General features: G+C 35.8%; 1 protein-coding gene across 2 annotated transcripts in view; it reads right to left on the bottom strand.

Annotated features, from left to right (window-relative positions):
* LOC106877012 (dynein axonemal heavy chain 6) overlaps positions 1-15,000 on the bottom strand; it is a 61,133-nt gene that overhangs the window by 18,010 nt on the left and 28,123 nt on the right. For both annotated transcript variants that reach the window (XM_052974731.1, XM_052974732.1), the window contains exons 27-40: positions 14,519-14,604; positions 14,029-14,175; positions 13,056-13,166; positions 11,739-11,864; positions 10,793-10,948; positions 9,341-9,502; positions 8,520-8,657; positions 7,398-7,551; positions 6,004-6,275; positions 4,387-4,599; positions 3,190-3,375; positions 2,598-2,794; positions 2,138-2,318; positions 366-593 (exon numbers count right to left, since the gene is read on the bottom strand). In XM_052974731.1, coding sequence (XP_052830691.1) covers positions 366-593; positions 2,138-2,318; positions 2,598-2,794; positions 3,190-3,375; positions 4,387-4,599; positions 6,004-6,275; positions 7,398-7,551; positions 8,520-8,657; positions 9,341-9,502; positions 10,793-10,948; positions 11,739-11,864; positions 13,056-13,166; positions 14,029-14,175; positions 14,519-14,604 — 2,357 coding nt within the window. The remainder of the gene's footprint in view (positions 1-365; positions 594-2,137; positions 2,319-2,597; positions 2,795-3,189; positions 3,376-4,386; positions 4,600-6,003; positions 6,276-7,397; positions 7,552-8,519; positions 8,658-9,340; positions 9,503-10,792; positions 10,949-11,738; positions 11,865-13,055; positions 13,167-14,028; positions 14,176-14,518; positions 14,605-15,000) is intronic.

The raw sequence follows: 15,000 nt of genomic DNA, 5'->3' as shown, positions 1-15,000 counted from the left end.
TGGCCAAAAGAGGGTGATGTATGCAAAAACAACAAAATAATGGGTTTAATTAGGTTAAGTTTTATTTATTTGTGAAATACCATTGTTTTGAATTTGCTGCAGAAATTGGTCTAACCAAATCTGATAAATCAACCATCTCAATTAAACATTTAATTTTATATTTTCTGCCATTTATGTAGAAATAACATTCATGTAATTATTTTCAAGTGCATAAATGAAATGAATAAATATATAAAGGAGTGAGTAGATGGATGGATGGATGGATGGATGGATGGATGGATGGATGGATGGATGGATGGATGGATGGATGGATGGATGGATGGATGGATGGATGGATGGATATTTTTGAAAACTTTTATACATACCCTAGCATCTGCATTATCTTCAAACAGGTTTCTGATAAAACTATCAAAAGCATCCCAATGAGATTCAAGAATGCTACCTCCCAATCCCCAAAGGTAGCTGAAGATGAACGAGGCACAGAGTAAAGGGTTAAGTTTATTAGGGTCCATATAGAAGTTGATGGGAACATCGTTGTAAAACAAAAGGGATTCAAGTAATTTGCATACGGCCATTACTTTACTTATGTCAACCTTTAAAAAGAAACAAAGAAAAAAATTACTATTATATAATAAAATGTATATTACTAGAACAGAAAATAATAAGCAAAGTTTAGGTGAGTTAAAATATGTTTGTGATATATTTCAACTTCTGAAGGCAAATTCACTGCAGTTACTGTGGAGAAAATAATTCTCTCTTAGGTTATAAGGTGTAAAAACACCATGTCTGCCCAGTGTTGCCCCTGTCAGATTCCCAGATGCAACGTTTCCAGCTCTTTAGTCATTATCAATGAGAAACGCCAAAGAGAGGTAACTCTGGGCAGATTTTAAAACCATAGCTTTAACTAAAACACAGTCAACAACATTGACTGAGTTGTGCTATTAGACTGCCAGGTTAGAAGAAATTCAACAGTATCAGTGCCAAGCAGTGTTAAGCACTGCTTGACACTGATAGGCGAACTGTAGGTGAGTTATAATAAAATCATTAAATTTATGCTTCATATCATATTTTCCAGGATCCAGTTAGTCTGGATGATGGGATATATATTCTCGAGGTTTTATTTTCTGATAGAGACTTTATTTGCTGTTTGGATGGTGAGTTTGTTAATAAAGAGAGAAAGAGCCTGTGATTGTTAAGAACCTTAAATTTCTTATAGAAAACTAAAATGGTTTTTATCACTATCTAGAATGTTAGTACTTTGCAAAGATTATCTCATAATAAATATCACAATGCCTTCTCTCTGATGCTGTAATGATTCTGCCTGACCACATAAAAGTGGGAATTTCTTAGATAATTAAAAAATGTGTTTATATTTATGATGTATCTTGGGAGGGCCATTATGCCAATAATTAGAGGGCATGTCATTGATGTGGTTATGAATGGCAACAAAAGGACTTTCATAAACCAAACTGATTGATTGGTTGATTAACCAAATGATCAATCAATTAGTTAATTAGTTAAATAGTTAACCAATTGACAAATAGATAATAAATAAGTGAAATCCAGATTGTGTGAGTGCTTATAATTGGCATAATGACCCATCTGAGATACAACAAAATCTGTTTCGAGAAAAAAGTTTAAGATCACTGAATGAGTATTTAAAATAAATTGGTGGTGGTGGTGGTGGTGGTGGGGTCAGATGTACTGGTGGTGAATTTCAGGAAGCATGGAAATTCTGAAAGATGTAGTGTCTCAACAGCTAACAAGAGATGCAGATAGTTTATTTCATGCTTCAGCAATTCTGAGTGTGAAAAAAATGTTTCCAAAAGTCATGGGTGCTGTGTTGCTTTTCGATTTTGTAATCATGTCTGTGAGCGTAAGACATATGAAATTAAAAACAGTGTCCAAGGTTGTTGTTTGAAAGATGGTGGATAATCTTGTGGCCATCTAATAAGTCAGTTGCCAGAAGTCAGGGTTTTAATATTTCCATGCACAATCTTGCAAACCAGATACAATATCAAAGAAATACATGTATTTCTAACTTTTCTGGTTATTCACACTACATATTAGTTACATTCATTAATTAATTTTTACATTTCAGTATAATAGTACTCTGAGATTAGAAGTCTGTTATTACCTGTTGCATAGTGTGTTGACATTTGTTGATGAATTGAAGCCCCTTCTCAATATATTTTTCAAACAAATCAAATAAATACTCAGCATTTTCATCAAGCAACTTCGAACTCCAAATTTTAACCCATTTCTTAACATATGGCATCCATTTCAGCTGTTCAGTATCAATATACACCATTCCACATCTAGAATAAAATTAAATCTTGTTTTAATGTCATTGTGATTTGATGATTAAATTTCTATGTTCAAACTAACCGCTTTGAACATAGAACAGGGAGAAAATGGCCTTTGTTTACAGGTTAGGTATGTTGCAAATATATTTAAATTGATTTAATGGTTTATTAAAGAGTAAGTTACTGTTAGAAGCAAATATATCTTTCATCGTCCAACCCATGCTAGCATGGAAAGCGGACGTTAAACGATGATGATGATGATGATGATGATTTAAAAGGTAAATGTTTTACCGGCTGACTGTAGCGGGAGAAGCTGCTGCTAAGTCTTGAACTTCAAACATCATGTGTATGTAGGGAGTTAGTTGGATTCTTTCACTGTTGGCAAGACATAACATCTTATTGTCATCCAAAACTGTATTCATGTTCTCAATCCACAATGCATCGACTGGACCATCACATATTACCCACTGGTGATTGTCACTGGTGTCCTATTAAAAATAATTACATTTCAAATCAAATTTGATAAACATAATGATTCATCATCATCATCATCATCATCATCATAATCATCATTGTCATCAGCATCTGCCTTCCATGCTGGCATGGGTTGGATGGTTTGACAGGAGTTATCTAGGTAGAAGACAGCACCATGCTTCGCCGCCTGTTTTAGCAGGGTTTTACAAGAAATAAGCTCTGGGGATGATTTGTTTGACTAAACCCTTCAAGACAGTGCCCCAGCTTGGCCAGAGTCCAATGACCGAAACAAGTAAAAGATAAAAGATATACTGGGATTGATTTGTTCAACTAAAACCCTTCAAGGTGGTGCCCCAGCATGGCCACAGTCCAATGACTGAAACAAGTAAAAGATAAAGATACAACTTACATTACATGCAGCTCTTACAGCCAGTGCTAAAAGACCATCGTGCCATTCCATGGTTACTTTATTTATTCCTCCATATAATTCTTCAATGTCAAGAGATTTAGGATTTAAGATGAAACAAAAAACAGGTCTGTAAAAACTATTTGCTTCTTCAGATGTGTGTAGATTTGTTAAAACATCTTTCAAAATCTAAAACAAATGGAAAATTCTTTATTATCAATGGAAGCAGTATTAGTACCTAGAAGCAATTTGAATATCTTACTTAACATGGATATACTAACAGAAAGCCACTATGCAGTGGTATATACCTTGTATAAATGTATAGTGTCAATAAACCAAGAAATATTGGTACCAGGCAAAAAAAAAAAAAATCCAGTACTGGCTCTTTAGCACTCTATGCCTGCATGAGATGCCCTCAGAAGAGAAATGCCACAACATTGTGGCTTCCTGTTAGTATATACATGCTAAGTAAGATATACAAATATAGAATATGCTATAAAATTTAAGATTTTAACCCTTTAGCATTTAAACTAGCCATATCTGGCCCAATTATTCTACTTGTTTTATGTTCAAACCAGCTAGATCTGGCCTTTAACATTTCATATATCATCATCATCATCATCATCATCATCATCATCATCATCATCATCATCATTTAACATCTGCTCTCCTTGTTGGCATGGGTTAGATGGTTTGACTGTAGCTGATGAGCTGAAGAGCTGCATCAGGTTCCATGGTATCTACACACGTAAGATATGGTTACTATTACTACATTTCTTACCTGATATATTTATTTCTTCATTGCCCACAGGGGCTAAACATAGAGGGGACAAACAAGGACAAACAAAGGGATTAAGTCGATTACATCAACTCCAGTGTGTAACTGGTACTTATTTAACCCTTTCGTTACTGTATTTATTTTGAGATGCTCTGTGTTTCTTTCAATTACTTTAAATATAACAAAGAATTTAGTAAAATAACTTCGTTATCATTCAGCTAGTGTTAGGAACATAAATTGTGACTAAGGTTTGGTGGAAGATTTTAATTCAAAACTTATGAAAACAAGACATTTGTACTCCGAGCCAGAGCCGGTTTCAGCTGGGTTGGTAACGAAAGGGTTAATCGACCCCAAAAGGATGAAAGGTAAAATCGACCTCTGTGGAATTTGAACTCAGAACAAAATACCAACAGACGAAATACCTGATATATTGTTGTCTTGCCACCACCTGTTGGACCAATCAGCATAACACCATGCCGTACCAACATAGTTTCATATAATTCAATCACTTTTTTCACCATGGCATTGACAGGTTCAAGGTTGTTTTCTTTCATTACATTCAGAATTTCTGATTCAAAATTTCCATAGTCGTTTGCAGGAACTTCATTCCCAGGGAATAAGTCTTGGAGAATAGCCTAATCATTTGACATTAAAAGAATATGTTTAAGGCAAAAAGAATATTTGTTTGGTAAAAATTTGTCATTCAAAGAATTAAGAATATCTGCTTTGTGTAAATTACATGCACACACACTCATAGAGTTACTTAAGTTCTTAAAATCAAGTCAAATCCTGTTTTAAGGAGATTCAAATAAGTTTGAACAGTTTTATCAACCTAAATGAATGTTTAGGGGGTTTAAAATAGAAAAGCTTATTACTTTTAAGTAATAATTAAACAGTTAAATGGGTGTAAATTAAAACCTTAAAACTGTCAGCAGAGGAAGGAGGAGAAGGAGGAGAAGGGGAGGAGGAGAAGAAGAAGGAGGAGGAGAAAGAGAAGAGGAGGATGGGAGAGGAGAAAAGAAGGAAAGGAGGAAAAAGGAGGAGGAAGAGGAGGAGAAGCAGAAGAAGCAGATGAAGCAGAAGAAGAAGAAGAAGAAGAAGAAGAAGATGAACTGGAGGAGTAGGAGACAAGTTGGAGTAGACAGATTTAAGGGATGAAGTATTAGAGTTATAATTAGCTGTGTATGAGTTTCTATAAATTTAAGTAACCACATATACCAAGAGAGATATACAGTTTGCTGTGTAGGTAAGATCCTTTAGGTGGGAGGTGACGCCACCTTTCTTGCACCTGTGTGAAAACTTTTGCACTGGTAGGCTGTGTAGTGCACACTCATTGGATTTTCGTTTTCACTGAACACATCAAGAATAGAAATTGCATCAAGTTTTGCCAAAAGCTTGGTGATACTCAAGTTCAAATCACCCAAAAGATTCAGCAGGCTTTTGGGAATGATGCCATGGGCAAAACTCAGATCAAGGAATGGCACAACATCTTCAAACATGGCTGCATCTCAGTGGAGAGTGAGGTGCACTCAGGCATACCATCTGCAAGCCGAAATGAGGAGCTGATTGAGAAAGTTTGGTAAATAGTCATGGAGTCCAGGAGATTGCTCATGAAGTGGGAATAAGCACAGGATCAGTGCATTCCATTTTAACAGAAGATCTGTGCATGTGGAGAATGTAGGCAAAATCTGTCCCTGAGGTGTGGCTGGTAGAACAGCAGAAGCAATTCTGCATGGAAATCACCCAGGACATGCTGGACTGTGCAAACCATGACCGAGACTTCGTGAAGATTATCATCACTGGTGATGAGACATGGGTTTATGGTCTCTGCTTGATGCATTCACTCATCTTGCATGAAGACAAAAATCTAATAAGCATGCACTACACATCTGGGAACTGACATGGCCTACTAGCACAACATTTTCAGACACGTGCAGGAAAGGTAATGTCATTTTCCACCCAAAGGGATTTTCCTATGCAACAATATAAAGAAGAGATTTATCTAAGACAAAGAAAACACAAGATTATTATAAAAATACCTGAAAGAGATCTGCATCTTCTTTTAGAAATTTTGGTAAGTTGCTGTCTCTTAGTGATCTTATTAAAAGTAAATTTTCATTTTGTTCTGTATTTTGTCGCTTGGAAGAACCAGCCATGACTAGAACAGATTTTATTGCCCGCATCCCAAAGTCATAATGATCTTGTTGTGATAACTGTTCACTGCATAACTTGTACATTTGGGTAATCTTTTGGGCTAATATTTTTGATGACAGGAAGCCTTCGGAGTATAAGATCACTTCAGCAATCAAACCTAAATTAAAATGTAAATTTTAAAAAGAAACAATAGCATCTTGATTGAATGATTAAGAACAAGAATTCAAATTTAGGAAATGTTCAGGAATCTGATGTCTCTGTTCACTCATCTGAATAACAAAGCTCAGGAAAAACAAACAGTAATGTATTTTTCTCCCACACCTGGGAAGGTACTTCTGCTGCTTACAAACATTCAGATATTCTAGACCACATATAAAAAAAAAAACACAGCAACCTTTGACCCAGTGATGTGCACTAACTACTACCTCTAGCTCTTCCTCCTTAGAATACATGATAGTCAGGAATTTCCCCTTTGTGCATATTGTTCTAGCAGCCATTGACTTGCATCGGTTCCAAAGAAAAGTTAATGAGAACAGTCTTATTACTTTTGAAGACTTGTAAAAACCAAGGGTAAACCTCTTCCTTCTGACAATTTTGTTTTAAAAAGTTACCACTCTAACATCACAAAAGCTAAGAAGAAATTATTCTACTATAAACTACTCTATCTTTTCAGATACCTTAGCAATTCTCTGATCTCTGTGAGGGACCTGACATCATCAAGAAAAATCATTAGTCTTCTACCAGTAATATATCCCATGGGAGGAACTTTTTAGCATTTAAATCAGCCATATCTGGTTCAAATAGTTTACCTGTTTTATGATCAAATTGGCCAGATATGGCCTCTCAAACCTATCCTACAATGTCATTCTAAAAATAAACAACCACAGCATTGAAATCTCAAAGCTAATAATATAATAATATAAAGCTCTTTCCCATTTCATATAAACTCACAGGGCTATTTTTCTGGTTTCTCTTACATATACATCCCCCACTGGATGGGACACTGGTCCCTCACATGATTTCTCATTTTCACCAGCTGAGTGGACTGAACCAACATGAAATGGAGTGTTTTGTTCAAGAACACAATACATCACCTGTTCCAGAAATTGAAACTACAATCATACAATCATGAGTCTAACACCCTAACCACAAAGCCACGTGCCTCCATTTGTCCTATGACTGAAACAAGTAACAGATAAAAGATAATAGCAAAAGCTTCCTTTTAACCCCATCGATGTAAGTTTTGCATATTTTAGTCACACACTTGTATTCTACTTACAATAATCTGGAACCATCATTGAAATTGGTCTGAAAAGTGCTTTTAGATTATCAGGCAGTTCAGTTCGTCCTGCGTAATCTGGGTTCATTGTTATAAATGTAGCACAGGAAGCAACCAGTTTTATTTCACGACCTTCGAACATGAATCTTGACAACTACAGAGAAATTAAAAAAAGAAGTCTTGAAAATGGCTTTAAGATTTCAATAATATGATTGCTCATTTTTAGAATGACATTGTAGGGTAGGTATGAGGGGTTGGATCTGGTCAGTTTTAACATAAAACTGGTAGAATATTTGGGCTGGATTAAATGCTAAAGGGTCAACTTTCTTCCATATATCATTCAGTGGAACGTTAAAAGCACATCTGATCATGATCGTTGCCAGGGCCACAGATTGGATCCCTTGCTAGTGACATGTAAAAAGCACCATTTGAGTGTGATCATTGCCAGAGTCGCCCTACCGGCACATGTGCCGGTGGCACAGGAAAAACAACATTCAAGCATGGTCATTGCCAGTGCCGCTGGACTGGCTCCCATGCAGGTAGCACGTAAAAAACATCTTTTGAGCATGGTTGTTGCCAGAACTGCCTGACTGACCCTTGTGCCAGTGGCACATAAAAGCACCCACAACACTCTCGGAGTGGTTGGCATTAGGAAGGGTATCCAACTGTAGAAACTTTGCCAGATCTAGATTCTGCCTGGTGCAGCCTCTGGCTCTCCAGACCTCTAGTCAAACCATCCAACCCATGTCAGCATGGAAAGCAGATGTTAAACGATGATGATGATGATTAGGTTAAATTTAACTTATATTATTATACTTAGATATGGTCAAATTTTGCCAATTAAACACATGCATGCAGCCTGCACAAACTCAGTCAATGCATGAAGAATAGGAAAGTTGTGTGTTTCCCCTCAGACAAGCCTGGCAGAATGTTGATAGACAGCCTGTCAAACTACAACCAGGCAGTGCTACCCAACATCACCAGCATGAGAGAAACAACAATTAAAAACACTGTGTGCATTTAATTGGCAAAATATGATGATCCCCAAGTATAACAATATTTGTTTCAACACACGATTTCACAACAAGAATCTTGCAAAACAAATACATAAATTTAACTTACTTTTTCAGATTTAGCATTTTTAATGGTCACCAACTGTTGAGCAATTACAGATAGTACCTCAATGTTTATTCTATTGAATTCATCAAAGCAGCACCATACTCCTGATTGTGCCAGACCAGAAAAAAATCGTCCCATCAACTGTAAAGTAAAACCAAAGATATTTGTTTGTCATTACTCGTAAACATGCAAATTTAAATCCTTATACAAATGAAATAACTTTGCAGGCATGGGTGTGTATTTAAGACAATTGCTTTGTCACCATGTGATTCCAGGTTCAATCCCACTGTGTGGCACTCGAGGCAAGTGTCTTTTAGTATAGTCCTGGGCCAACCAATGCTTTGTGAGTGAACTTACTAGACAGAAATTGCATGGAGCCTCTGTGAGTGTGAGTTTGTGTGTGTGTGTGTGTGTGTGTGTATGTGTGTGTGTGTGTGTGTGTGAATGTATGTGTGTTTGTCCCTCACCCAACTGCTTGACAACCAGTGTTGGTTTGTTTACATTACCATAACTAAGCAGTTCAGTAAAAGATATCAATAGAATAAGTACCAAACTTCAAAAATAAGTACTGGGTTTGATTTCTTCAGCTTCAAATCTTTCAAGGCGGTGCTCCAATATGGCCACAGTGCAATGGCTGAGACAAGTAAAAGCTAAAATGTATTATTCTAATCACCTTTTACTCTGAAAAGAAAGGTTTATGTCTGGAAGGGTCATTGTGTTGGTTGATTAATTTCTCTATCTTTTATATCTGAAATATTTGGGGGCTTTTGTTCCTAGAGTAGAAAAGAATATTTTCACAGAAATAAGAAACAGCTGAAGCTTACCTTATAATCCAGTCCATCTGAGCAGTTGAAAACAACACATTGTTTTGCTAAAGATTTAGCTAAATCCTTTGTTGTTTCAGTTTTCCCTGTCCCAGCTGGTCCCAAAGGTGCTCCACCCAAATCTAGTTGAACTGCTCCCATCAAGCATATGTAACAGCGATCCTAAAAAAAAAAAAAAGAGAAATTCAGTAATTTAAAGAATTTCTCAAGAAAAATTCTCATATAAATTTCAATGATTAACTCTAAAGAATGAGAATTACAGTTGAAAGGACTGAACCTGGAACTATATCGTTGGAAGCAGGCTGCATATATATCATCATTTTTATGCTTCCCATGCTGGTATGTGTTGGATGAGTTGTCATGGTCTGTGTTGTCTCCAGTTGGGAGATGATGCTTCCATTGACTGATGCTCACATGTGTCATTTGGGCTGGTTTCTATAGTTGGATACCCTGCCTATTAGCAACCACTTCATAAACTGTTCTGAGAGTGTTTTTTGGTCCACTAACACCAGAGATGTTGAATAAAGGGACCTCAGACCCTTAGGCTGTCTCTGCTCAATTTGCTAGCCATTTTAGAGGGTGTATTGGTTGCATTTTGTGAGGCCAGCACTGGAAAGATTGTTTCACTCAACCATCACTTTGAGGGAATGTGAGTTGTTTATTGGCACGAATGAAGGGGGAGGGAAAGGTGGTGGTGGTGGTGGTACCTTACACACAGGATGATGTAGAGAGTAATCCAAGCTTGGACACATAGATCAGTGAAGGGAAATTGGGAGTGGGATAGTCATGCAAGCTTGACAGTCATCAAGGCAGCCATTGAGTTAGCATTTGGCTTTAACTTTTCAGCATGAATACAAATCAAGAGACCCGAAAAGAAACTTCATGATAAATGCATCAGGATGTTGTTTACAGTCTTTCTTGGTAATCTTCCTACCATCATCTCAGTTATCAGAGGAAGAAGAACAAAGAAGAGCATGTTATTCAGGAAACTACTAGAGAAGCAAGGACGAAATATCCAGCAACCCACTTCTCTGGAAACACATTCATGGACATACAGGTATCATCAGACTTAGAAAAGCTATATCAATCAACTTGTGGAAGACACTGAATTTCGGATGGAGGATATGAAGACTGTTAGGGAAGATTGGGACATCCTGCATGGAGGAGATGATACATAAAATGTTAGCAATGCTAACATGAGGAAGCTGATGGACTGTTTCAGTTTGTTGACTTCTGTTCAGAGAAGACATACTGAACTTCCTACTCCAATCAATAGCATAGAGCATTCAACTGATATATCGTTCGTTTAACGTCTGCTTTCCATGCTGGCAAAGCACTTGTAAATTAAGCAAGCACCTCTAGTCACTTAACTTGCAACTAAATGATGGTGGAGGAGGAGGAGGAGGAGGTAAGCTAATATTTTTGGTAGTTGTGATGCTATGGGTGACTTACTGTCAATGGTGTTATAACAAGTCGAGAAGATGCTCCAAGGTATTCATAGCCATAGATGTAGTTTGAGTTACACATGTGAACAACACATGTGTCTTGTTCAACTTCCCAGTAATATCGCAGCTGTTTCTGCCATTCAAAGCTATGACAATTTGAGATCTAAAAAATATAATTATATATATAAAAAAAATAACAAAATAACATTTCAAGTCACTATAGCATATATGAAACTGTTTAAAACATCAATTATTCTTGCCATAAATCTGTGAAATTTCTTTATATCCACTTTTATTGTATCATTTACTCCATAACAAAATACTTTTGAATTTGAACATTTTAATTTGTAAATTGCAATGAAAGCATGAACTGATAATACAAGGAGTTTTTTGGAAGAAGGAAGTTTTAGATTTCTGCTAGAACTTTCCTTTCCCTCTCTTCCTCAATAGCTTCTACTTCTTTCAACTAAAAAGTTACCTAAGCTCACCCTATGCATACGCCTCTTCTCTCAACATCTCAACTGCTTCTTATTTCCCATAATACTTTGTTTAATCCCCACTTCCCAACAAATCCGGCTTTCTACAATTACTTCCTATCTATGTTGTCTTTACTGTCATCAATCAACAAAATTTTACGTTGAACCAACCATTCTGGTAAAGCCTGCAGAAGTCTTGGAAGCTACTCTTTCTTCTTTGATTAAATAACAAAGATAAACTTAGGATTATGGAATCTTATAAGAGTTATAAGTTATATATAATTATAAGTGTTGTGACACTCAAAATTTTTTCTCCAATTTGCCTGGATGACAAACACAGGCCAGATGAACACATGGCTATAGAAACAATTGCTTAGTAAACTTCTCCATGAAATATGAATGCAAAACAGTAAAACAAATCACAAACATTACATTTATATCTCTGTACATATAATGTAGTAATATATTTTGACTTACATCTTTTTCAATCAAATTAGAAACAATGTCACGAGCATGGACTTCTATAGTTATTAATGCACATAAGGTAGAACGTGCTAGTTTGTCCAAGCCACCGCTCACAAGTTCTGCAAGTTTGTTCAAATTCTGTGAAGAAATGAAAATATTGTACATAAATTCTTTGGAAGAATCAGTCAACCCTTTCATATCCAAATTACTCTGTCAAGTGTAATGCTTGTTTATTCACATTGTCTTGAATTAATCATTAATTAATCCTGTAGCTTTGAGATTTTGATGATGGCAATTGTTTATTTTTACAATGACATTGCAGGGTAGGTGTGAGAAGCTGGATATGGTCAGCTTGAACATAAAAGGGGTAGAACATTTGGGCTGGATATAGATAGCATAAATATTAAAGGGCTGAAGAGAAAAAAAATCATTTTAAAAATTAAACATTTTGGGAATGATAATAAAATGGAACTGCAAAAGGATAAACTGAAAGTTCTTACAGATCATAAATAATTCTGATCATAAGAAATTAAGATCAAGTAATCGTTTAAATAAGGAGATTCTGTGAAGAGCAAAGTTGCAACCGCTGCAAGTGATTGTAGCATAGTGTTGATTCCACCTGGCTGGTCACACTCTCTGTCTAACCAATCAATGACACTCGAAAACAGTTATCACTTGAGTATTAACTGATGACAGGCATAAGAGAAGTAGGCTGAAGATTATTTGCCAGCAGACATTTTAAGATGACCTAAAGACAATCAACATGACATTGAATGAATATTAAGGCTAACAACTGACTGAACTCAGTGAAGGAGCTTGCTGCCCAATGTGCTGAGCAATGCAGGAGGACCTAAGGCCAAAAGCCTAATGATTTAAAGAGAAGATGCAATGTTTGAGTGAATAAGACATTGGTCTCTCAGCTAAAGAACTGAATGTTTCAGCAGGATAAGACATAAAATTCTCCTACCCAATTTGTCTCACAACAAAGCAAATGATGATGACAATGAAAACAAATCATAATGCTGGTTACATTTGGGACTGATGGTTTGTTGGGCCTATACAAAACATACAGCAGCTAAAGTAGTTACATCTTTATTGCTGACATATAAAAGGAGAAAGATATGTAGCAGGGACAGAAAATTCCTTGTGATTTAAGTTATTAAGATATGGAATTGTTTATGTGTAAGCTGATGTAACAGCTTTTTGAAGTGCTAACTATTTGTTTTAATCTCTATCTTTAACTAGAAATTCTTCCACTCACTAATTTTATTCAAAAGGTTTTGTGTCAAAATGCACTTCAACTTAAAGATTTTTAAATAAAATCATTACTTTGAAACAAGTCTCTTCAAATACTTTCAGTTTCTCTCTCACATTAGCATTTTCTGCAAGAATATGAGTCAGACAACGGCACCATATAATTTGGGAGATGGTCAGTGTCACCTGCAAATAAGTAAAGATACATGCAATAAAACATTTATAGATATACAATAATCCTTCTATTAAAAAGGACTTCTGAAATTATAAACTATAAATATATAAATCAAAACTAATAAGAATTAAATATTTAGAATACTGAGAGATTTTAAAATGAGGTATAAAAAAGGTGCCTGATGCTGAGATCTTGAGGTAAACCTTAGACGAAATACTTGGGAAGTAACCAGAAGTCTGGGGAGCCACTAGCACTGGTATTTGGTAGAGAGATTCAGGAAAATCAGTTTAAATTTTGATACAAAGCCAGGAAATTTGGGTGAGTGGGTGAGTTGATTGTGTTGACATTATCACCCAATTGGTACTTATTTTATCGAGCCCAAAGGGATGAAAGGCAAAGTCAACCTTGGTGGAATATGATGTGAGAATGTAATAGATTGGAAGAAATATTGCAAAGCCTTTTTATCTCCATTCTAACAGTTCTACCTGTTTGCCACCAATAGTAATAAAGCAAACTGGGACAATGTGCAAGGGAGAAGACTGCGCTGGTATGGTCATGTGATGCGTATTGATGAGGACAGCCATGTAAATAAGAACTGGTCTCTATTTGTGGAGGGAACCTGTGAATGGGGTAGACGTAGGGATGAGGTGGTGAAATATCATCTTTGGTTGTTGAGTCTCTCAGAAATAATGACAAGTGACTGAGATTTCTGGTGATTTGCTGTGCTTGAGAAGACACGTCAAGCTAAGTGAAATCATGGCCTGAGCTGGTGACATGTGCCAGTGACACATAAAAGGAACCCTTCCGGTGACATGTAAAGAGCATCCATACCCTTGTAATTTAATAAATAAAATATGAAGTGGTTGTACCTACTTGCTGTATGTTTAACAAGACCCATTGTTCATAGTTACACTCGTGATATTCCAGCATTGCAGATTTTAATAATTTACGAATATTCAAAAACATAGCTTCTTCTACTTTTCCAAGCCATTCTTCCACATTTCCACGTGATTTCAATCCCTTTCAAGAGATAAACATATAAAAATGTTATATTCAAATGTCATGAAATAGTCAAACTTTTTTGTAAAAGGAAATTTTTACTTAAAATTTAATAACAATATTTATATTAAGAATGACAGCAACATATACAATATATATATACAATGTATGTATACATATATATATATATTTCATTTCATAGCTGCCATCACTGAAGAGTGCAGAATTACATACATATGCACAACAAAACACCACGAATAATCCTGGATTATCCACTTCAAGCTGTCAGTTGCTACTGGAGGATTATGGTTCCTTAGTTCTTGTCTCATTTTTATAAGAGACATAAAAATAAAGAAAATCTTACTTTTCCCAAACCAACTTTTTCTCCTTCTGGAGATATCATTCCGATAATCTCATTGCTGTATTGAATGGCAAGTTTGTCTTCTATTTCTGTGAAATGAAAAAGGGTGAAAATTACTTTCTAGTAATGTATTTTAGATGTTTCAATTATGCATAATTAGGAAGGAATTCATTAGTAAGATGTGCTCGTATGAATATGACATTTTGTAACTAATTTTGTACAATGTATTCTTTTATTCTTTTATTCTTTTATTCTTTTATTTATTTCAGTCATTTGACTGCGGCCATGCTGGAGCACCACCTCAAGGGGTTTTAGTCAAACAGTTTGACTCCAGGATTTATTCTTTGTAAGCCTAGTACTTATTCTGTCGGTCTTGTTTGCCAGACTGCTAAGTTACAGGCATGTAAACATACCAACATCAGTAGTCAAGCAATAGTGGGGGGTGGACAAAAACACACAAATATATAAATATATATATATATACA

The sequence above is a fragment of the Octopus bimaculoides genome, chromosome 19 (assembly GCF_001194135.2).
Source record: "Octopus bimaculoides isolate UCB-OBI-ISO-001 chromosome 19, ASM119413v2, whole genome shotgun sequence".
NCBI lineage: Eukaryota > Metazoa > Mollusca > Cephalopoda > Octopoda > Octopodidae > Octopus > Octopus bimaculoides.
Note: the sequence above shows the minus strand (reverse complement) of the source record. Positions and strands in the feature narration are given on the sequence as shown.